At 34.1% G+C, this 25,008-nt stretch overlaps 1 protein-coding gene across 3 annotated transcripts in view; it reads left to right on the top strand.

The window, feature by feature from the left end:
- METTL15 (methyltransferase like 15) overlaps positions 1 to 25,008 on the top strand; it is a 180,912-nt gene that overhangs the window by 152,070 nt on the left and 3,834 nt on the right. For all 3 annotated transcript variants that reach the window (XM_051966581.1, XM_051966579.1, XM_051966580.1), the window contains exon 5: positions 1,353 to 1,531. In XM_051966581.1, coding sequence (XP_051822541.1) covers positions 1,353 to 1,531 — 179 coding nt within the window. The remainder of the gene's footprint in view (positions 1 to 1,352; positions 1,532 to 25,008) is intronic.

A 25,008-nucleotide genomic window follows, 5' to 3' on the forward strand; every position in this document is an offset into this window, starting at 1 on the left:
ACCCCAAGAAAGCACATAACCATTCTAAGCCTCAGTTATCTTGTCTGTAAAGTGGGGATAGTTACAGCAACTCTCTCTTCACTTACTGTGAAATGCCAATGAGAGAATGTATATGAAGAGCTCTGCTAACTTCAAAGTAATAATATTGGCTTTTATCTCACCTAATACCTTCATTATCATAGCTAGCTCTGTAATTTACTTTGTAAATATTTTATATTTTCTTATCTGTGTATATGTTGTTTCCTTCTCAGGAGAAAGTAAATTCTTTGAAGAAGGGATTTTTCTTTTCATATTCCCAGTACCTATGAAAGTGTCTGGTACATAGTAAGCATGTGATAAATGCCAAATTAACTAAGCTATCCCAGTAAAAAACCAAGTCAGGTCTCAGTTGCCCTCAGGTTTTCATGGCTCTTTTATATAGCATGTTAATTAAGATATTCTGAAATACTGATGTTCCTTTTCCCCTCAACTATACTAATTTCTCTTTAATTTTAGCTAAAAAATGATATTTCTCCTTTTTTCCTGCATTTTAAAGGAAATATATACTGTGTATGTATATACTTTATATGTGTATATGCACACATATATATACACATACAACAACATGTATATAGGATGTGTATATCTATCCATTCATCCATCCATATATGTTGTTTCCTTCAATAAAATGGAAGTCCCTTGAGGGGAGGAAGTATAGTTTTTGTTTTTGTATTTCCAGTGACTAGTGTATTATTATCCAGAATATATATAATAACTACTTGATGATTGAGTTAGCATTTCAGTTTTGTTTCACTATTTTTAGTTCTTAATATTCCTTGTCAGAAAATGACATCATTGTCATTGTGACTCCTCAAGATGTTCTCATGCCCAAAACTGACCAATTGTATCTTTTTTCAGGCCCTTTCAGAATTTTTATTTAGCCCCACTTATAAAGTAGCAAATGCATTTTCTCATTCTCAATATTGTCATATTATTTATCTCTAAATTCTGATGTTCCTGGCAGGTCCTCTACCTGACAAACTGAAAACATTATTCAGAATGACTGACAACATAGATATGATATAGAATTAGAAAGATACTAAATATTTCTCACTGTTTTAGGCTAAAGGAGCCCTTTTAAGACAATTTTCTTATAAGTACTAAGATGGTTTCAATTGTTTTTATATACTTGTTAATATTATAAATAGAACCATTTGATATGGTAGTAAAGGGAACATTCCTCCTATTTTTTACAAAATTCTAATCTCTTATTTTAAAACCTCTAAAGTCCTCTGTGTCTCATAACCCTAAAACTTCACCTCTCGTCAATGAAGGCTGACGTCAATAAACTAATTGGCTCTTCTTGTGCGTAGGTACCCTGACATGCCCACCGCTGCTGATGTTGTGAACGCCTTAGATCAACAGGCACTTGCGTTGATCCTGAGAACATACGGGGAGGAGAAGAGTGCCAAGAAAATCGCCTCAGCAATCGTTCAGGCACGCAGGATCTACCCTATCACCAGAACCCAGCAGCTTGCCAGCATTGTTGCAGGTATCCTCATTAATTCCAAACAGTGTCTGAGAGGGGAGGAGAAAAAATATATTAATCCCCCAAACTCCCAGAGGGATCTATTTGTTCCTGAAATCATGCAGGATCTAATTCTGCTTCTCCCTCTCTGATGTCAGCTTTATTTTTGTTTGGTAAGCTCCCAATTTTTTTTTTCTATCACTGTAGTTTTCTGATTAGTTTAATAATAGATTTTACATGAAGTGATTTATCATTGGTACCTACCAAGGTGTGGAACGTGGAATGACAAGAGCAGAGGCAATTCTTGATCCATTCCTGGAGTTGATAAGCATCCAGTATCAGATATGACATAGCCTTCCTTAGTTTTCAGATTTCTGCATTTTAATATTTTGGGGAAAGTAACATTGCATTGCCCAGCTCCTAAAATAAAATCTGGTGACTCACACCTCTATTCTAAACGACCAGCTAACAAAGGGTATGTGATGTATAGGTTATTTCACTTTGTGAATGCTAACTAAATCAGCCTAAGGGCTTTATTGAAACATTTCATCTCTTTTGCTGTTCCCCATCATAAACCTCCTTTACCAGAATCTAGCTAGGAGGCGCTTTATTATAGTCTTCCTTTTTGAAGCCAAAGTTGTTTCCCAGCTGTGTCCCATGATGAAAGTTTTCCAAGCCAAAAAATACCTCTGCTGTAGTTATTTAATGCCAGTGGAGAGTGAAGATTTTTGGTTGGAACTCTGAAACACATCACTTACTGTTGCCATTTGCCAGAGTCAGAAAAGTAGCCAACCAAACTGTATTATAGTTTCTTTTCATCGTTGCGTCTTAAGTTTCCCAAAGAACTAAAGAACTTGAGAAGGTATATTTGGGTTGTTTATAAATGGAACTTGAGGTTGGCTGCCTCTACCTTAGAATTACTCATCATTTAGGGAACTAAACTTAATTTTAATTTCAACCAGATCATTAAAATGTAGAGATATTTTAGCAGTTTTTTGACATAATTTAATAAGATCATACTGCACACCATTGGGATGATTATGGCTTACCCACAAAAAATGATGAACTACACCTTCAATTTTTTAATTTCTATACCTCATGTTTCTTCTTGCTTAACATGAAGATTATTTTTAGATAAGTAAGTCTTGTGGGTTACGTGGGTATCAGCTATTCCATGATATCTTTCCTAAGTGTTTACTTAAAAGTGTCTGCATTAAGTCAGCCTCAGTTTTGAGTAGTTTTCTCTCTTCCTACTCTGTTCCCACTGACCCTATCCTACTCAGGTCCTTTCTATCATTTTTCAACAAACCATATATTATTCTCTCTTCCAACTCAGAAACAAACATAACCAAGAGTCAAATATTGGCCCCATAAGAAAAACACAGTATTTTATAGGTAGAAAATAATCCTTGGACCCTGAGGAGACATATCTTTATTTCATCTTTGTGTCTATCCCCAGGACCTAGCACACTGTTTTGAATATCGTCAGTGATTAATCAATTCTTTTTATTTAATTTTAAATGATAAAAATGTAAAATGTTAGAAGTGTAAGGGTCCTTAAATTTATGTACTTCATTTCCTTGATTTTATAGATAAAGAAACAGACTCAGAGATTGATTTTCTCAAGGTCAGATATTTAATTAGTGGCAGAATAAGAACTAGGCTTGACAGCAGAAACTCAGAAATTCTAAGCTTAGCTGCTAACTTGTCTTTGAAAAATAATTTGACTTTTCCACTATACAAGTGTGCACATACACATACATACATATATGTTTATGTATGTGTAAACACAATGGAAAAGTTTTTTTTTTTTTTTTATCTACAAGAATATGTGAAGCATGTCCATTAAAGTCCTATTTTTGTGACATGAGAACTACCATAGACTTTCAAAGATTGTGCCATTCTAGTGTCCTACTCTGAAGGACTTTCGTGACATGAGAATGAGCCTGGACTTTTTAGAGATTGTGCCAGGGAATCGTTTTTTGGCAGATTTCAGTAAGCTAGAAAAGCTTCCCAAAGGACATATTCCTAGGGATGGACGATTTGACTTCCACTAGAACTCCAGCTTACTTTTGTTTTGAGAGTCTCATCACTAGATTGACTGAAAAGTAATTAACTTTTCAGCCACAGAAACTTTCAAAGGACACCTGCCAAGTTATCTGGGTAAGATCCTTGTGGGCAAAACTCTGTCCATCTGTGGTAAAACCAGACATGCTCAAAGTACAGCAGTCATGTGAAGGTGCAGAAAGGTGAATACATAGATGTGTTAAAAATAATTTACATACAAACCCAACTAGAATCCTACTTTCAGAAATAATAATCACAGCTGATATTTCTCTAGTATATTACAAAGTACTTTATATTCGGTTTCATTGGACCTTCCAGACACCCTTAAGAAAATCCAGATAAACATAAGAAGGCCTTATTTATGCTGTTGCATCAACCCCTACTTTTGTGGCTTTATGATTTGTAGATGAGAGATTGTGCTGAATGAAAACACCTAAAGAACCCACACTTGCAAGATCCTGCTATTTTTCACAAGAGTGGTAGCCTTGTATGGGGTATGGGGTAACAGAATTCAAATACATATCCTGCCTTATGGGCCAGACACTGTGCTAAGGATGAAAGATACCAAGGAAGAAGTGAAACCAGCCATCCCCTCTGGGGGAACACAGGGGAATTGTGGGAGGGAACAAGAGTATCTGCAGTGAAGGAACGAAGATAGGATTCAGAGGTGGCAACTGGATTAAATCGTAAGTAAAACCAGGGATGTTAAGAGGGAGAGATGAGGGAAAAAGTATCCTGACTAGTCTGTCCATAAAACAAAAATAATATCTGTTCCAGCTTCCTCCATAGAGTTATTTTAAAGATCTTTGACACTTATAAAATATTATTATATTAAAATTAATGAAGACAAATGGGAACCATTATAGTACAGTGGAAAGGAAACTGGATATGGATTTGGGAGACCTGAGTTCAAATACCTATGTAATAGTATAAATCATTTAATCTCTTGACTTTCCTTTTCATTTCCAGACTTTGAAGTCCCTGCTTTCCTTGAGAACCCAGCTCAGGTCTCCTTCTGAAAAAAACCTGTTTCCTGATGCCCCTCAGGTGTTAGCACCTTTCCTCCTTAAACTAACTCATCTTTACTTAGCACAGATTTCACATTTACTTGTCTTGTCATTTGTCCCTAGTTATAAGCTTCTTGAGTACAATGACATTCTTTTTAAATTTATTTTTCTTTAAAACTTCAGAGCCGAGCAGAGTTCTTGGCACATAATGGGCAGATAATAAATCCATGTTGAATGAATCAAGGATTGAATTAACATATGTTTCCTATCTCTCCTATTGCATAACAAGCACAATTAAGATTTATAGAATTTAAAGCATTAAATATTCTATAATTTTCTCTTTTTTAAAAAGTGATCTTTTAATTCTTGTGTGTACAATTCCTCATTGCTTATATGGCTTTATGTCAAAGTATGATGGCCCTTCAATTTCATTGTTTGTGTGAACTTCTTCCACACTTCTGTCATTTAAAGCTTTAGAGGTTGGTGATACAGATAGTAAATATCAGAGGCAGAATTTGAACCCAGTTATTTCTGACTTCATGATCAGGACTCTCTCCACCTTAATCTGTTGTCTCTCAGTGTGAGTTTACCTTCTGAAGATGCCCCTTGTAAAAAAGAAGTTGCCTTTTGCTTTCAGATCTACAGACAATAGCAGAATTGTTAACGGAAAAAAGCACAGAAACAGAACTCTAGGGTAGACAGTGATGATTTTAAATTGAATTGAATTGTAATAATTTCTTGAATATGATTTTTGAGTTACAGATTTAGATCTCCAAAATTTCTGCTTCAGTGCCTCATATTCATGTTGAGGTCAGCCACAGTTCTCATAGTATGGGCAGGATATTACATATTCTAGAAGGTTCTACCCTGCTAGAAAACTTATTAGTATGAGCTTAGTTATAGACAGACCCATTTGCTACTCAAAATCAAGTATCAAAAGATTCTTCACAAGAAGGTTGATAGAAATTTTGTCCAGTAATGTAGATAATAGGTAAAATACAGAATGGCCCCCAGTTCTGCTTTTGCAATGATGGTTATTCTGAATGTGTGATCTTTATTTAGTGAAGAACAAATAGATAGTGAAATCAGCAAACACAAAGAACTAGCAGTTAAATGAAAGTATCGATCACAGTATTTTCTTAAAAAGCTATCGAAGGATTTGTCTGTATATGCACCCAAAAGCAGCATGAAGTATCAGGATGTTATGAGTAAAATCACTTCACAAAACAGTGAAAAGCTAGTGATGGGAAATGAGCCTGCCAAGAGTTTGGTGTGAGACCAAGCTAAATCAGATCATCATGAAAGCAGTTGTAGATTAAACTGGAAAGACAACAAATAGATGTGAAATGAAGCAGATTTGCCAGTATTTCTATAACAGTCTGTTCTTATCTATGATTATAGTAGAACAACAATGTTTGGTTGTCATCCCTATGTTCTGAGATACATGGGAAAAATCTCTGAAGACAACAAGATTTTTAAGGAATTCTGCCATTAATGTTATGTGAGTTCTTATATTAGGGACCCAATTTTAAAGATATTTCAACAAACCTAACTTTAACAGTAATATTCTCCCTACTGTGAATTATGGAACATTTGGTCTCCTTAAAGAAGTTGTTGATTTTAAAAAAAGGGAAATGGATAAAAAGTAAACATATATGATTCATCATTTTTAGAAGACCCATAACCCCACAATTTCAGAATAATCTAAATTTCAAGTGACAAAAGACAATAGAAAGATACATAATAGGTATAAGTAGGATGAACCATCTTACCAGCTATCTTGTGCCTAAGGTATACTATAAGAGAGATCATCAAGGATTGGAAAATCTGGAAATTGGCTTTTTTTTTATGCAGTGTGACTTTAAAGGTGGGGTAGTGGATACAGCGATGGACTTGGAATCAGGAAGCCTGAATTAAAGTTCTGCTCCTTATTCTTATTGAATGAGTGACCCTGAGCAAATTGAGGAATCTTTTTCAGTCTTAGTGTCGTCATCTGAAATATGATGGTCATAAGAATACTAATCTCCCAAAGTTGTTATGAGGATCAGATAAAAAAGTGTATATAGAATACTGCAAAGCTTAAAGCTAGGATAAGTACTAGCTATTACTTTACCAGGGACAGCACACATGCTCTGCAGAGCCACAGAATTTTGAAAGAACCAGATGAAATTCCCCTGTATATTAGCTAGATGCTCTTAGAGGATTTCTAAGAAGACATAAATAAGAATTTTCCTGGTTGAGAAGGTATAGATAGATTGGGTTCTGCACCTTGGAAAAGAGCCATTACAGTGTTATTAGATTTTTCTTAGCTCTGAATCCTATCAATCTTGACATTTAGACTTTGAATGAAATCAGAAGACAAAAGCAAATTGTAGCTAAAGAAAGGATGGCTCACAAGCTTTCTTTTTGGTGAGAGAAATAATAGAATTGGGGGAGTCAGTCTTAATATGCATCCAATAGCAACAAGAAACACAGGTTTATGATTTAGTTATTCACCTCATGTGTTATAGTGCTTATGCTAAGCATTTGCCAAAAAAAAAAAAAAAAGTATCAGGAAAATAAATGCAACTTAAGCTCCACTATCTATTTATTGCAGAGAATTAGGAGGAAAAGAAATGCTACAAAGGATTCCATAAGACCCTTTATCTAAAGAGCATATTAGGATGCAGCCAAAACAGTCCTGAAGGGGGAAAGTAGAGCTCTAAACACTTTAATCAGCAAAAAACGAGAGAAACAATCAATGAACTGGTCACAAAACTAAAATAAATTAGAAAAACAACAAAATTTAAAGCCTCAACTAAACATCAAAATTTAAATAATGTAATAACTAAAGATGAACAAAATTAAAAGTAAAAATAAAATCTGTTAAATTGATTAAAAAGGGGGGGCTTGTTTTTTAAAAAATTAAAAAATCATTTAGTTTGATTAAAGGAAGAGAGAAAGAAAAAAAAATAAGATGCCAGTATGAAAAGAGAGAATCACACCAAATGAAAATGAAAAAATATCATTGGGTCACAGATTTAGAACTGGCCATCTAGTTTGACTCCTCCCCTCTCCTCAAGGTGAAGAAATTAAAAATGATCTACATACTAACTGGCAGAGCTCAGATTTTTTCTGACTCAATTCAGGGATCTTTGAATTCTACCATGCTGATTCCAAAATTATTAGAGAGCATCTTTCCCAATTATATGTTAACAAGGCTGACCATTTAAATGAAATGAATTATTATTTGTAAAATATAAAATTCCCAGAGAAATAGAATAAAGAAAAAGAGAATTTAAATAACCCAACTTCCAAAAAAATTGAATAAGTTATTCATGAAATTCAAAAGGAAACAGCCATTAGACTAGATGACTTTATAAGTCAATGAAAAAATAATTCTAATATTACATAAACTCTTTGAAACACTAGGAAAAAAAGAAAAGATACTACCAAATAACTATGATGAGTCAGAAGTGATCTTGATACTTCAAGTGATGACAGAAACAGAGAAAAAAATTACAAAGCAATATGAATATCAATATGAAAATTACTTAAAAGATCAGTATAATGTCAACATCAGCATATGAAAAATGTTTGCACACTGTGACCAGGTATAGCCTATAAGAATGCAAAATTGATTCAGTATTAGCAAAAACTATAGACATGTTAATAAGAATTAAAATCCGTGGGAATAAATGTATTTTTTTTTAGTATGGTAAACAATATTGATGTAAAACCATGAATCTAACATTATATGTAATGGAGATAAACTAAAGGTCTTTCCAAAAAGATCCTAAGTTGATCAAGATCCTGCCAACATTAAGGCAGTAATGTTCATTATCACAACTATTAGTTGACACAGTTCCAGAAATTTTAGCTATGGCAGTTTTGAAGCTAATATAATGATATACATAGAAAACTAGCCAATTAAAAATTTAATTGAAATGATAACTTCAACAAAGTTGAAGAAAGTAAAATAGCCCCACATAAATTATCAGCCTTTCTACATATTTCCAACAGGAAAAGATAGAGAACTCTTATTTAGAATAATTTTAGAATAAATAAAATATTTGCAAGTCTATTTAGCAAGAATAACAGGAATTAATGTATCAACTGTTTGTGGAAAGAGAAGTGAATCTTTGGCTGATATAAGAAAAATGCAAATTCTATCTTAAATTATTTTATTCATTCAAAATACTGATTAAACTACCAGAGAATCTCTTTAGAAAGCTAGAAAAAAATTCATTTCAAGAAAAAATTATATTGTTGTTGTTATTTATCCTTTATTCTTGAAGACCATGACATTAGGGAGATGATACCATGATATGCAAATATATTAAAGTGAGGGGGGCTGTGCAAGGTTACTTGTGTCACTTTCCCTTCCAGAGATATAAATATAGATATAGATAGGATGGCCGGAGATGGCCTTGGATGCAGTGGGATACCTGTGCCTTTTTAAGCTAAGGTCTTTAGCAAGTCTCAGTTTTGACTGAGGGAGGCCACATTCATTTAGTGATTAAGGCTAAGTAGAAATTGAGGAAAAGAATGGCCTCTTTTGCCCAGTCCAAAAAAAAAAATCTAAATAAATAAATCTGGGAAGAGAAGACTCTTAGGGTTTCTGACAAAAACAGAAATGGCTGCTTTTTGCATTCACCCTGAGTCAACCAGGACCCAGGCAACAACCATTTGGGACTTGGCCTGGGACCCATTTTTAGCCAATCTAAGAGTCAGAAATGCTATGTCTATACCCAAAATAATCTTTTTTGGACCAAAAAAGCTGAAAACCATAAAAATGACCATAAAATGACATAGACCATAAAAAATGACAAGAGAGTTTCAGAAAAACATTGAAAGATTTAATTAAACCGATGCAGAGTAAAGTGTGTGGGACCAGGAGAACAATTTATGTAGAAATAACATTATAAAGTAAAGCAAATTTGAAATATTTAAAAACTGATAAATACCTTAACACCTTCAGAAGGCCAGTAGTGAATCAGATTACACATAACCTAACTCAAGAAGAATGAAACATATTTTTAGACATGGCAAGTATATTTGTTTTACCTTGTTTTACTTTGCTCCGCTTACTTGTTGCAAGGATTGTGTTTTTCTTTTGTTTTTATGGTATGGGGTAAAGGGAAGCTGGAAAGAAGCCAAACAATGTTGCCAAAAAAAGAGTCATTAAAATCATTTTTAAAATGCACAGAAAGGAAATCCAGAAGGAAACACACAAATGACACAGCTTTGAAAATTATATGTTGATTTTATGATGACTTTTTAATAAAAGCAAGCTGTATGTAATGGAGAATCTCATATTGAATCCTCTTTTCTGTTGTATTTTGTAAAGGGGAATATCTCTTTTATGTTTGCAAAGTTCAGAATTTTTAAAAAGAATAATTTACATGTGCGGCTTAGATGAAGAGAAGAGGAAGGAAAAATTTACTAAGTAAGACTTGACTACTGCAGACCACATCTTAATTATCATATAGTTGACTAAAAAGGAAATTCATTATGTTTATCATTTGTTAACTAAATTTTTAATCATGGTAGAGCCAAATTGGTACTGCTACGTGTGCTTTATAGATACAAGTTTCCTTGAAAAGTATAACATTGATAACTTTCTTCAGTATTCCCTCTGATTATTAACATCAAATAAGGTAAAAGGTCAAGGTCACCCTCTCCCTTTGTCAAGACCAAATCAGGTCTCTTTTTTACATGACAAGTATTGGAAGACATGTATTATATTCCCCATAAATCTTCTCAATTCCAGTCTTTTTCAATCATCACTAATTCTTTTAAATACTATGTCTTAATTTCATGTCTTCACTGTACTGGTCATTTTCCCAAGAACATAATCCAACTTGAAATGTGTTGCCCAGAATCGGGCACAGTATTCCAAAAATGGTTTGATTCCATCAGAATATATTGGGATCAGAAGCTTCCTCATTCTCGACAATATATTTCTATTAATGCAGTCTGCAGTTCTTTCTGTTTCCACTTCATAGTTTTGACTCATACTGTCTTCACAGCCCACTAACACTCCCATGTCTTTGGCACTGAAGACTATTTTCTAACTATATCTCACCCATCTTGTACTCGTGCAGTTCATTTATTACCAGATAAAGTTTGTAGTCTCTTCCAATCTATGATGCTATGATTAGAGTTGACTGAAATTACATGGTAGTAAAGTTTATATGAAGTGTGAGGAATTTGTTAAATGCTGGTTGATGCTGTTGCATTGCAATTTATGGTGTGGTTATCACCTGAAAAAAAATTAGGTAAGGTTTATTGTAGCTTGTGTGCTGGATACATAGTCGAAACATAATGTTTGTTGAAGAATAAAACAATGGAAGAGTGAAATTTAATTCATATAAAAACAATCATGTTGAAAGTAGTTACTGACAGTTATAGTCTTTTCTTTACCTTTTTAGTGTGTATCAGCTGTGCATTTTATGAGGTGCAAAAGAAAAATATTCTCTCTCCTTCCCCGCCTCCCCCCCATGCCGTCCATCTCTTTTCCAAGTATTCTTTCCTCTGGCTTCAACTTGGAAGGAAGGACATTTAGACTTATTATTTATTTATTTAGAGGAGGCAATTGGTAGAATGATGGATAGAGTCAGGCCCTTCAGTCAAGAAAGATTGAGTTCAAATACAACTTTACATACTTACTAGCTGTGTGACCCTGAGAAAAGTGCACCCTCAGTCTCCTCATCTATCAGATTGGAATAATAATAGCACGGGGTTGTTATGAGAATCAAATGAGATAATATTTGTAAAAACTTTCAACAGATTACCTGGCACATAATAGGCGCTCTATAAATGCTCATTCCCTTCTCTCCTGGTTCTACAGGGATGTTGGCTGGAGGAAATGAGGAGAACTTAGTCATATGAAAGAAGAAAATAGAAATCAGACTGTTCATAAAACTTTGACAACCATTATTAAAAAGTAATGATTTTCCTCAAATTTTAGAAACTGAATAAACCTCCTATTCTGGGACCCTAATTGATAGAGATTCATCATTTCCATCCTGGACCCAAACCTACCACACTATCTGACCATTTTCATGTTGTACTATGTATACTCTTTCCTCTCCACCTGTCTGCATTTTTAATCTGCCTCTGAGAATAGTCAGTACCCTAATTCCAGTCACCATTTCTGCAACAACACTACTCTCTATCTACCACTCCCTTAATTATGCTATTTTCCCATATTAGAATGCAAGATCTTTGAGGACAAGTACTGTCTCACTTTTTATATTTGGATCTAAAACACTTAGCACAGTGACTAGCACGTAATATATTTAATAAATGCTTTTTTACTCATTACATCTTATTTAACATGATCTTAAGATATATATATCCTTTTAATAAATTTAAACTATTGTGCGATTGTTTATATTCTTTAAGTATATTCTTGCATTCTTTTCAGAAAATTCTGTAATCTCTTTTTTTTAAATTTTTATTTAATAATTACTTTATATTGACGAAAATTCTGTAATCTCAAAAAGTAAAGATCACAAAATTTTTTATACTAATGTTGCCACTATTAAGAAATAAAACTGTCAGGACATTTAATTCTGTGTAAAGTTCGATGACCATACCTACAGCAATATTTGGATGGGTTACCAATGAGTCAGATTTGTAATTGTTGTTGTCTATGATAATGCATTTATTCTTCTGTCATCTCAAGTCTCTTGAGTTCAATCCATTGTATACTGTGCATTTTTTATGTGTGCATCATGCCAAGTAAATTATCAAGTGACATTTCATAAGGAGACTTATTTCTTCCTTTTAATAAGTCTTTTAGGAGACATTCTAAACAAAATGTCCAACACTGAATAAAAAGAAATATAAAAACAATTGAATGTCTACTTTCATTTTAACTCTGGTTTAAATTTCTAAGGATGAAGTTGGGCAGAATAAGTTTGATTTACTATGTGGATTGTCTAATTCCAACCCTAATGGTAGACAGTATTTTAAAATCCAGTCCCAAATTGTGAAGGCAACTCAGGTTAATGATGTGGGCCCAGAAACATCATATTTATTTTATTTACAAAGCATATGCATGGGTAATTTTTCCAACATTGACCCCTGCAAAACTTTTTGTTCTAAATTTTCCCTTTCTTCCTGTCATCTCCTCCCTTAGCTGGCAGGTAGTCCAATACATGTTAAATATTTTGAAATACATGTTAGTTCCAATATATGTGTACATGTTTATACAGTTATCTTGCTGCACAAGAAAAATCAGATCAAGAAGGAAAGAAAAGAAAAACTGAGACAACAAAATGCAAGCAAATAACAATAGAAAGAGTGAGAATGCTATATTGTGGTCCACACTCAGTTCCCATCGGCCTCTCTCTGGGTGTAGATGGCTTGCTCTTCATCACTGAACAATTGGAACTGGTTTGAATCTTTTCATTGTTGTATAGAGCCATGTCCATCAGAATTGATCATCATATAATTGCTGTTGCCATATACAATGATCTCCTGGTTCTGCTTATTTCACTTAGCATCAGTTCATGTAAGTCTCTCCAAGCCTCTCTGTATTCATCCTGCTGGTCATTTCTTACAGAACAATAATATTCCATAACATTCATATATCACAATTTACCCAACCATTCACCAACTGATGGGCATCCACTCAGTTTCCAGTTTCTAGCCACTACAAAAAGGGCTGCCACAAACATTTTTGCACATGTGGGTCTCTTTCCCTCCTTTAAGCATCATATTTATTTTTTAAATCTAATAAACAGTTATTAAATATCGACAATGCATCAATATACTTAACTGCCAAATCCAAGAATCTTCTCAATCCTCTTCTTCACTTTAACATTTAACAGCGTTGATCACCTTTTCCTAGACACCTCATCCACTAACTTTTCAATGGTATTTCAGCATTTCTCCATGGCTCCTCAATTTTGGATTGTCAGATCTTTTCCCTTGCCATATCCATTAACTGTGGGTGACCTCCAAGGCTTTCTCCTGGGCTCTCTAATATTTTTTCTCTAAATTGGTGATCTCATCAGCTCTTATGGATATGTTTAACTTCTTAATGGAGATGATTCCCAGATCTATATATCTATCCCACCCAGTTATTGTCCTGACTCCAGTCCCCCATTACTAGTTACCTTTTGAACATTATTGGACATTTGCCTCACAGACATCTCACCTCGATATGTCAAAAACAAAACACATCTTTCCCCTCTGAAATTTTTTCTTCAATGAATTTCTCTTTTGCCATCAGGGGATCTCACAGTTACTTAGATTTAAAACCTCATCATTGTCATCCTTACTTCCTTGTTCTTATCCCTTATAAATTACCAGATCATGTTCTTTCTACTTAAAAAATATTTACTATATGTGTTTTCTTGTCTCCATTCACACATCTCCAATCCCAGTTCAAGCTATTATCATCTACCTGGCTTTTATAATCTTCTTGCCTTAACTCAACAGCCCTACTCAAGATCATCCTCCACACTACTGCCACAGTTACTTTCCTGGTACAGGTTTGATTTTACCACCTACTTGATAAACTCCTGGGGCTGTCTGATTTTTCTCGAATTGGATGTGACCAACTTCCTTTGTTTGGCCCCTTCTTACCTTTCCAGGATTCTTCCCCTTTATTCACTGCCATATACTCAATGATGTGCCCATATTTTGCTTACTTAGTATTTTCCATCTTCATGCCTTAAGACTCAATTTGAATCGCCACATTCTAAAAGAGGTTTTTCTTAGTCCTTTCTACCCCAAACTCCTAGGACTTTTCTCTCTGAGATTACTTGTCATCCTTTGCCTTTGGAGGGGGAATTCTTTGAGGTGAAAGGACTGTTTTTGCCTTTTTTTTTCTTTAAAATCATCAGCATTTAAACAGAATGCCTGGCAACCTGTAAGATCTTAATAAGAGCTTAGTAAATACTTGGTGTTTGATTGATTACAATCTTAAAATGTAATACTTACCTACTGAGTCACTGTGTATGTCCTTTGTGTACTTACTTATGAACATGTGTCCCTGAGTAGAATATATAAAATCTTTGAAGAAAGAGACTTTAAAGAAAACTTACTTTCATCAGCTACGTAATAAATACTCATTGTGCTGTGATGGACAACACAAACGCAAGTAATTATTTCTCAAAGGAGTTTGAGTCAAGCCCAGAAGAACAAGGTTGACTACTCTGGAGTACTTTAGTCTAGGAATAACCTCCAAATCAGCTCACATAGTACTGCTATGCCTCATAATCAAGGCTCTATGACTTCCCCTGGACTTGGTATGAATTTGAACCTGGCTCCAGGGAATGGAGAATGTTATCCTTCGTTTTGTGCATTTCTCCTGGTGAAAATAAAAATGATGTCTCCAAAATATAAAGTACACGTGGTTTTCACTTTGGTATAGTTTTACAGACTTATTTGCCATTCTGCTTCCTTTTACTTTTTTTGTAAATAAATAATGTCTTGCTATTACTTTGATCAATGATAGAGAAGCCTTCAAGAGGTAGCTAACATGGCAGAGATCAAACAGCCAGTTTGAGAATGAGGACTACCCAAAACTGCATTTTAACAGAACTCTAATTTGCTTTTGCAACTTAGATGCTTCCCATCCTTTCTGTAATAAAGATGATGATGTAATAGAGATGACATACTTCTCCCACAGATACATTGAGAAGACCTATCTTACTATTCCTAGAATAGATGCAGGATAAATGTTGGTTGAATGAATAAGTGAATAAAATAGGTGGTCTGGGTACTTATGGACAAGTCCCCAAGGCAGTGGTTTCAAAGTTTTTGCTCAGACTTTAGCTATTACATTTTTTATATGGAAACACTTTAAAGACAAACATCTGCTTTCATTTTATAAAGTTTAAAATGTTTATTTCATCCCAAAGGAATGTCAAGAGGAGAAAACTCCAATGTTAATGGGGTCACATAGATCAAAGATAGTATTTGGGGGAGGGAGAATGGATGAAAGAGCAGTTTTGATGTCTGAAGTGCTATGGTTACTGTAAGAATCAAGAATAATGTCCCTGAATTGTTCTATATGGTTCCTTTTGTTTTAGAGATGAAGATGAAAAATTATGGGGTATCTGGAAAAGAAACCCCTTAGGAATTATGGATATATTTTTTAAAATTAAAGAATAGAGGTCATTTTTCCATATGTTTTGCTTTCCTTTTATGTAGTTTTTCAAGTATGAACATCTACCCTTTCATATTTCTCAGACTCTTCATCTTGAATCTTCTTTGATTCAAAGAATCTTAGAGATTTTATTTCTAGAAGACATTTCTTATCATTTAGACTCTAACTACGTTATAAACTCTTTCCTGTTTTATCCATAGCCACCTTAGCGCAGTAACTTCTATGTGTTTAAGCACTTAAAGGTTTGTGAAGACTACTCCTCATCATGTGCCTATATGTAGCTTTAAGTTTTATCTCTATTTTATAGATGAGTCTCAGAGAGGTCAAGTGATGTGTACAGGGTCGCACAACTATTAAATGTTGGAGCTGGAACTTGAACCCAGGTCTTCTCACTTCAGGATCCTGAATCTTGGACTGAATTTTTTTTTTTCTTTCAGTGACCTGAAATGGAGGATTTGGTCCAGGAAAGTCCAAAAAAGCAGAGATTTTTGTTTTTCCCCAGCCAGTAAGCTAAGAATCAGTTTTACATTTTTTAATACAACAAAGCTTTATTTTAAAATTTCAAAACCATTCTCATACAGGCAGCCTGCTGGTCTAAAGAGTGAATATTCAACGATATCCAATAACTCAAGAACTCTTGCTTGAGATGGATTCAGATTCAGCTTTTTGGAAGAACATTACTAGTTCCTACCTTACTGTGTTCCTATAGTACAAAAGAGAGAATCAAGTTCAGTGGCTTACAGTGAATACATCTCTAAAAGTAAATGTTTTATTTCTTCATCAGGAAATTGAAGTACTTCCCCTGACTTCCACATATGTCTTGCTAGAAATAGTCACTTCCTACTCTAAAATTCCATTCAGAGAGAGTACCTCTCATTGTCCTTTTGCATTCAGAATACATTTTTTTTGTGTGTGTAAATAGCTTATATTCCCCTTATATATGTATTATTTGCAACATGTAGACCTGTCATCTCTTCTTCCAAACTAAGTTAAGAAGTTGTTATTTTTTTATATATTTTTTAAAAACTTCACAATTCCCTTGTACATATGACAGGTGTTTAATAAAAATCTGTTGAAGAAAGAACTAAAGAACAGATACATGAGCCATTTTCCCCCATTATTTTCTAATGTTTGAAAGATGTGGCTTCCCATTTAAAAATTTTCTTATCATTATTCTTGTCTTTCTACCATCTTTAATTGTAGACTCTTTATTTATTTCTTAATTCTTTCATATCTCTCTTAATGAGTTATGCATAAATATTAACAACAGACCATTTTTCAGAGTGTTCTGTCTCTAACCTGATACTTTCCTATATTATAAAACATTTTCAGGTCTGAATATTTGGTGACCATATTCTGCTACTTTTTGTCTTTTTGATATATTTTTTCTTGGATAAGGGGAGGCCTTTAGAAGAGCAGTCCAAAGTATCCTTGGGACTCTGCTATTGATTTCACATCGTTATTTGAACATTCCATCCTTCCTTCTTTGGGACTTTGCTACTTGCTACACTTTGCTCTGATAAAGGAAATCATTGTCAGATCCTACTGCTATTGAATGAGTGTTTTTTTAATTTTTATACCAGAACTTAAGAACTCCATGCTGATCTGCCAACATAATCATAGTATATCAGTATTAAGGGCTGTCTCTCCTGTTGTTGGTTCCACAGCAGATTGTGAGCTTGCGTTTGAGAGAAGAGAATGTATTGGTAATAAGTAAGAGGAAAAAAAAATCATGATTATTAAAAAGCTGAATAACAATGTTCTCTGTCTAGTTTGTTTTGGTTTTGTAGGTAGCTTTACTGTTTATACCATTTTACTTTTTTTAATTTTTAAAAATTATACAAAATTCTTATGAAATAATTGCATTACCTTTTATCTAATAACTGATAAATATAAATGATAATCAGGTAGGATTCATGAATTACTGATTTTATACATGTTCTGTTTACTTAAGATGGAGTTAGAGGCCAGATTCAGAGCTTACCATACCTATTCTCTATATTGTATTGCCTTTTTCTTTACTATTCCTCTTTAACTTTCCTCCTCCTAACGATCTGATATTTTTTGGAGTATTACCAATCATATTTCATGGTTCAGCTATCTATAGTAAAGGAGGATCTAATCAAAATTATCCATGCAATGTATGCATCTTCCAATAACGGATTCAGAGTCATTCAAAATTTATTTAGACCAATGGCATACCTGCCAAATTTGTTACTGATAATCGATAATATTGATAATGATAAAAAACACCACACTAAGAATCCTTTTGATGAGGGACAACTGGTATAAAAGCCTCCTTTGGGGAACTACAAGACCATGGTGCTAATTCTCAGCAAACAACAGCAGGCATATATTAGACAGATACACACCTATTTATCTACCTTTATTTGACAGCATTTTTTCCCACTGTTAATATGTTCCTTGTTGATTTACCCACTTATATTTAAGGTCTTTGAGTTTTCTTCTTCCTGAGCTCCTTGCTAGTTTTAGGTTTTAGTTTTGGTTTTCCATATATCCCTCTTTTGTCTACTGTCTGATTCTCTTCTCTAAAGGTGGGGAGGGGTTCTTTAGAGGCCGGATCTCAAAATGCCTCAGCCTCCTCATCTGCTAGGCCATTCATGGTTCACCCACTGTGGTCTATTATCTTTTTAGGGAGACAGAATTGGCTCTCCTTGGATGCTGACCTTTCCTTCAGACTTACTAGAGGGCTGCATGGTACACACACTCAGTACCTGCATGGTGCACACACTCAGTACCTTGCTCTTCTTCCCCCATTTCTCAAGTCTCTGACACAGAATTAGCAGATCAAAGCTTTGCAGGGCTGATTCTCCAAGCATGTTGTTGTAGTTTAGGTCTCTTACATACTTGGAATAAGTTAGGTTGGGTTGAAGTGTCCTGCCCCTTTGTTTCTGGGGCTTTGCTGCTTTACAAATCACTGCACCCCTCATCAAACTCTTGACTGGGGCACTGCCAAGGCATGAAATCTCAGCAGGCTTTTGCATCCTAGAATTGGGATCTCCATGACATTGAGGAATATCATCTTCTTTGTTCAAATCTTTCAGTCAACTAAGTTCAGCCTCATTGCTGGTAATGTGGGAGGTGGAAATGGTATGCTAAATGAGGAGTCCAGTTCATGGATTTATCTGTTTTAACCTTCTTTTGAATCCTTCTTTTGAATCTCTATCCTAAATGATAAAAAATAGTTAAAGTTGCTTTATCTTTGGTGCATAATTTCTGTTTTGTCAAAGAGAGAGAGAGAGAGAGAGAGAGAGAGAGAGAGAGAGAGAGAGAGACATCAGAGAAAATATTGAATCTTCTGTGTTGTTCATCACATAGTCCAGAAGTTTGTGGGGAGACTGGAAGGGAACTGACATATTGAAACAACAGTTTCAAGCACATACACACCTTTTGTTGTAAAGCAAGTTTAATCCTGAATTATCCAAGTTTAAAATTTTTAATTAACAGTTTTAGATTTGTTTTATTATTTGAATTTCAGATGGTTAAGACTTTAACACTATGTTCAAGGAACCTAGGCCAAAGAACACAAGTTGCGTCATAGAGACTTATTAAAAGTGCTACAAATTCAACAGATGAATTCCTGCAAACAGGTGCAAGATCTGAATTAATTTTTAAACTCAACTACTTGGGGCATTGCAATATATCACATTGACAGCCACAGCACGTTGCTAATTTCATTCACAACCTTAAAATTTTCAATACATTTTAACATGTGAATCTATTAAATTTTAAGAAGTGTTAAGTAGCATAAGAGTATCCAAGAATCCAAAATGATCATTTCTTTCTGGAATTCAAATCATTTATCTAGCCAAAAGAATGGTACTTTTTATGAATGAAATATATCTTACAGGCTCTTTGTACAAATTGTGTTCTATTATTATATATAGTGCAAACTGTTCCAAGCAAGGTTTTCTTTTATTTTTAATATGTTTCCTTTGTGAATAAGGATGAAACTGAGTATTGGCCATCATATTTTCCACTTCTTCCCATCCACCAAATGAGTATTCAATCAAATTAAATGAGATCATATTTATAAAATACTTAGCACAGTGTTTGGCACAAAGTAATCAGTATGTGTTAACTTATTATCACTTAATTATAATTTAATAATCCCTTAACTTACAATCACTTAATCCCTTAATGCTGTTGAATTAAATGTTTAAATGTTATTCTTGATAGTAAAGTTTCATTGTTTAAAAAAAAAATACGTAAATGAAGGGTTGATTTTTTTAATTTGTTTTCCCAAAATGAGTTAAAAGATGATAAAATGAGAAATGAAACTTTACCAGATCTGCTTGCTCCTCTGTCAATGAGATGTTCATCTTGGCTCTCTGGGCAGGCCCATGGATATCCTTGCACTAACTACAGGTTATATATAGTTTGCAGAGATGGCATTTGTAGAATCTAGACATCCTTCCCTTTTATCCCAGTCACAGTAAGCTGATAATGGCTACAAAATTCCAGCCCATAATATTTTTGTCACTGAGCTTTACTAAGTCATTTATTGAATTGACATAATTGGGTGTTTCAGTGTTACAAACATGATTGTGTATTTACTTAAATCCTGTAAAGAGAAGGGAATGTGCACTACTTCTTGGATGACAATCCCACTATGGGGTAAATGTCTACTTTACAAATCAGTGGTGATGTCGAGACTGTAATTCAGGTTTTCCAACTTAAGATCATTTCCATATAAGGCTCACTTTAAGGACGCAGGGATGTTTAGCCCACAAAAGATTTAGTAGATGTATGGATAATTGTCTTTAGATATTTAAATAGTTGTCATGTAGAAGAAGGAATAGATTTGTTCTACATGGCCCCAGAGTGTAGAAGGAGGAGCAATGGAGATAAGTTATAAAAAGTCAGCTATAGCCTACAAGTAAGGAAGAACCAGTAAAATAATTAAGAGCTGAACAAAAGTGGACTAGGTTCTGCCTTACTGTTGTTCTTATGGCAAAAGCCATCTAACCATGTAATTGATGTTGTGGGAGGGAAGCTTGTTTCAGTTGGGAGAGACTTTCTCACGTCCATTCTGTGATTCTGTGATTCTTGGTAAACACATTCTATTCTTTGACCTTGGGCATAAATACCAGTAATTCATTATCGTTTTGAAATTGATTAAGAAATTTCCATAACTCTTAATGGCTTTTTTGGGGGAAAAAACAAAAACAAATTTCTTACCTATTTGTTTTGAATAAAGAACTGACAATTACTTTTATTTCTTCTACATTCATATTTGCATATGTGTACACATAGATTTATATGTCTACACATACATATATGTATAGATTATCATTGTTCAAATATGTCTGATTCCTGGTGACCCTGTAGTTCATACCATCCCTGGCAATTTCTCAGCAAAAGCAGTGGACTTGTTTGCCATTTCCTTCTCCAGGGGATTAAGGCAAACAGAAACTAAATGACATATCCAGGGTCACACAGGCAATGAGTGAGGCTGAATTTGAAATCAGTTCTTCCCGATTCAAAGATTGCTCTATTCACTGATCCACCTAGCTGCACCTATACATTATTTACATACACAAATACATTTTTGGTTCCTCCATGTAATACATGTAAGATAAGCCTATATAAAACTTTAAAATAAATAACTTTTTAAAAGTGTCCATGTTAGTCACCGTTAGCCAGTAGAGTTTGACCCACTGATAGCCAGTCTCTCTAGATAATTATTTGTTAGCCCAAAGAAAAATAATCATGTTTGGTTCAGGAATAACCTTGAGAAACTTCTCAAAACTTAATAAGATTTGCATGATAATGTTAAAATGTATTGAAATTATTTTTGCTCATGAATGAAATTAGCAACCATTGCAGAAAAAAAAAAATACACTGAGAATTTCATAAAGATCATCTAGTCCTAAGTCCTTATTTTACAGATGAGGAAATTCAGGCCCTTTCAAGAAAGCTGAATAACTTGGCCAAAGCCACAAGTCACTTTTAAAATTTATTTGAATAGAAAATATGAAGAGCTAACTTTTTTTTAGATAAAAGCAAATGAAAAAGAAAGAGAGAGAGAAAGAGAGAGAGTGCATAATAACCTGAGTTTAACAATATGTTATTTTTCAATAGGCCAAAGTACAAAAGACAAGGTATTCATTACAGTTCCCAGGATAAGAGACTAGGAGAGTTGCCTCCTTCACCAGATGCACAGTATTTAAGACTGACAATGTACCCTTCCCCAAGGGAAATGTAGCTAGAAAGCCAAAGTATTGCAACTTGATGCAGAGTGGTTTGGGTTCCATTAAAACATCTATCAATATAGGGCCATTCAGGCATAGCGCTGAGGATTCCACAATCCTTCTTTCTCAAAAAGGACCTGTTGAATAAAATGTCAGAGAAAGTATGATGAAATGATTTGAATATAGCTTATTTAAATGACTGTCTCTTTGTAAGCAACCTTTAGACATCTTTAGTAACTTTAAGGAAGGGGCAAAGTGAGTTATGTCATTCTCAAATAATTTATTTGATCCAAAATATTAGAATGAAAGTGATCTGGACTTTCTAAAGAAGGCCTTGCAGGGCAGACCAACTAGCCATAATCTGAGTGTCTTTTCTTCTGAAGAAAGAAAATTGAATTGAATTTAAAATGAACTTCAAGGTCATCCCCACTTCTCCCCACATTTCACCAGACAATCTTGATACCAGTTTTAATCACAACCACCTTCCAACCTCTCTTCTGAAAGCTATGTCTTTCAACACAACTTATGAATGGACTCAAGTAAACTGCTCCCTAAGGACTGGTAAAGCAAAGGAAATGGTTAAAAGGACTAAAAATATGCATTAATCTTGTGGACCCATGGTTATTAGTAAGATGACACCTGTTCAGATATAGGCAGTCCATGAAAATGAGAGGCAAGGGAATAGAAAACTGAATGTAGTGGCTTAGAATGTCAGAACACAGGTTGTCTGAATTAGAAGGCACAGGGGCTGAATGTGGGGAGGACAAGCAGGAGGGAGATGCCAGAGTGTAATTATGGAAAATGATCTTGTGTCCATGTGATTGTGAGGCAACCTGCAGGATTTAGGTTAATGAAGAGTCATGGTCTGTTCACCACTCAATATCAACTATCTCTACGTAGTCACGATTAAACTAGAAAAATAGTTCCTCATTTGTGCTGTATGTCTCATCTTCTCAAACCTCTCAGAGTTTCACCTCTTGTTTATTCACAAATGAAAAGTTATTTTGTATTCAAATAAATTTGTTGTAATATATAATTATTAGGCATAACACAATTCCTCTTGCATTCCTGCATCTTTTATTTTGATTTTTTTCCCCAGGGGCGTTGTCTTTGTCACTGTGATTTTTCACTGAAAGGACACTCCTTCTAATGATGTGGAAACAGTTTATCTATAATTTATAGTCCCCAAGTTGCTTGGACCTTAATTAAAATAATTTCCCCAGGGTCACAGTTTAGAATTAATCAGAATTGAGATGCTTTTTTTGATACTTACCTGAAGTTCTGACTGATATCAGTAGACCTGAGGTTCTAGTTCCAGTTCTCTCATTATATATTATCGTATGCATGTGTGCATGTATGTATGTATGTATGTGAATATATATGTGTGTGTCTATATGTATATGTCCTTTCGAACATCACTTAACCTCTCCCAACCTCATTTTCCTCATCAGTAAAATGAGAAAGTTGAACTAAATGTTCTCTTAGTTTTCTTCCAGTTATAAAATTGTGGGATCCTATGACTGATTTGTGCTTTACAAATATCCTTATCGGATTCTAATCTTGAAAGTCAATGGATTTTAGAGTACATGTTACATCTGAAAGGGAATTTACAGATCAAGTGATTGCACTCCTCTCATGTTTTTTGGTTTTATCTTATTTTATCAAATTTTGTATTTGCAGTGTGGTCACTTTCTGACATATATTTTCCCTTAGAACAAAGAAAAATTGTTAAACACAATCAGTATACACACCTGGTCATATGTACAACCATTCTATGATCTCCATTTTTCTACAAAAAGGAAGGAGGCAGATTGACCATCTGTTCTCCTGGACCCAAATTGGTCATTATAACAAAAGTTCAGCTGTCTCACTCATTTCATTCTTTTTACAAACTAAGAAACTGAGAGCCAGATGGGTAGGCTGTCTGTAGTCAAATAATTAAGGGGATTGTACTAAAACTCAGATCTTCTAACTTATAGTAAGTGCTATTGTTATTACACTAACATAAAATGGTTTTTCTTAACATTATGTTCTTAAGACATAAAAGTATCTCTTTTATGAATATTTAGATTGATCTAAATAGGAATAACAATGAAATTTTCACTTTTCAATTAAATATTAACTCACCTAAGTCAATAGGAAGCACTTCTTAGTGTTTAATATCACCAGTAGCATATTACTGAAAGAAGGAAGGAGAATAAGTTTTTAATTTTTTCAAAAAGTTCTGTTGGATGCCTAGGTAGCAAATAATATTACCTCTCAATATTTTGGTGATTACATGATAGCACTGTGAAGACTCCCTTCAAAAGAACTTCAGCAGTTCTTACCCATACCCTCCCATAAGTCTTTGGTCAAAGATATCACTCAGTATATTCAATAAAGGCTTTCTTTTAGTTCTTTAAAAAAGGTTCCATGGTAGAGTGAAAGACAACTATGGAAAGTCGGTCTGCTCCTGATACTACCGGTATGGGCAAGGACATATCATCTCTAAAATCAGATCACCAACATCACCTACTACTCAGGGTGGTTGTGAGGACCAACAGAGATAATGTTATGTAAAGGTTTCTGCCAATCTTGAAGGGCCTATATAAAGCTTAGAATGACACGACATTTTCTACATCTATAATAAGGGTAACTAAATGGGAATTTTTTTATCTATCAGCCCTTTATTTTCCACTCAGAATAATACATTTATTTATTTTGTAGACTGTTATGTTTAACTTTAGAAATTCCTTACAGTTAAATGCAAAAATCACAATTAAAAGCTCTTTTCTAATCATTTATGAGGAAAATTTTATAACCTTGAAGTATTGTGACAATTCTTGTGGTGCAGGAGTTTCTAAGTGCTAAGTATGAAATAAAACTTATGTAAATGACTCCTCTAACTAATATTTTACTCTTTCAGGGAATAGAAAAGGAAGGAAATAGTTTTTATAAAGCAATGAATTTCATATCTAAGTGTGATTTGGGTTGAAGCAGAACTTCGACTCAACATCATCATTATTGTTGTCTCTTAGTATTATTGTTATGTAATAATAAGTAATAATAAATGTAATAATAACAATATAATTGTTATATAAAGCAAGCTACTTATGGTCATAG

Source organism: Antechinus flavipes, chromosome 6 (assembly GCF_016432865.1).
Source record: "Antechinus flavipes isolate AdamAnt ecotype Samford, QLD, Australia chromosome 6, AdamAnt_v2, whole genome shotgun sequence".
Lineage (NCBI taxonomy): Eukaryota > Metazoa > Chordata > Mammalia > Dasyuromorphia > Dasyuridae > Antechinus > Antechinus flavipes.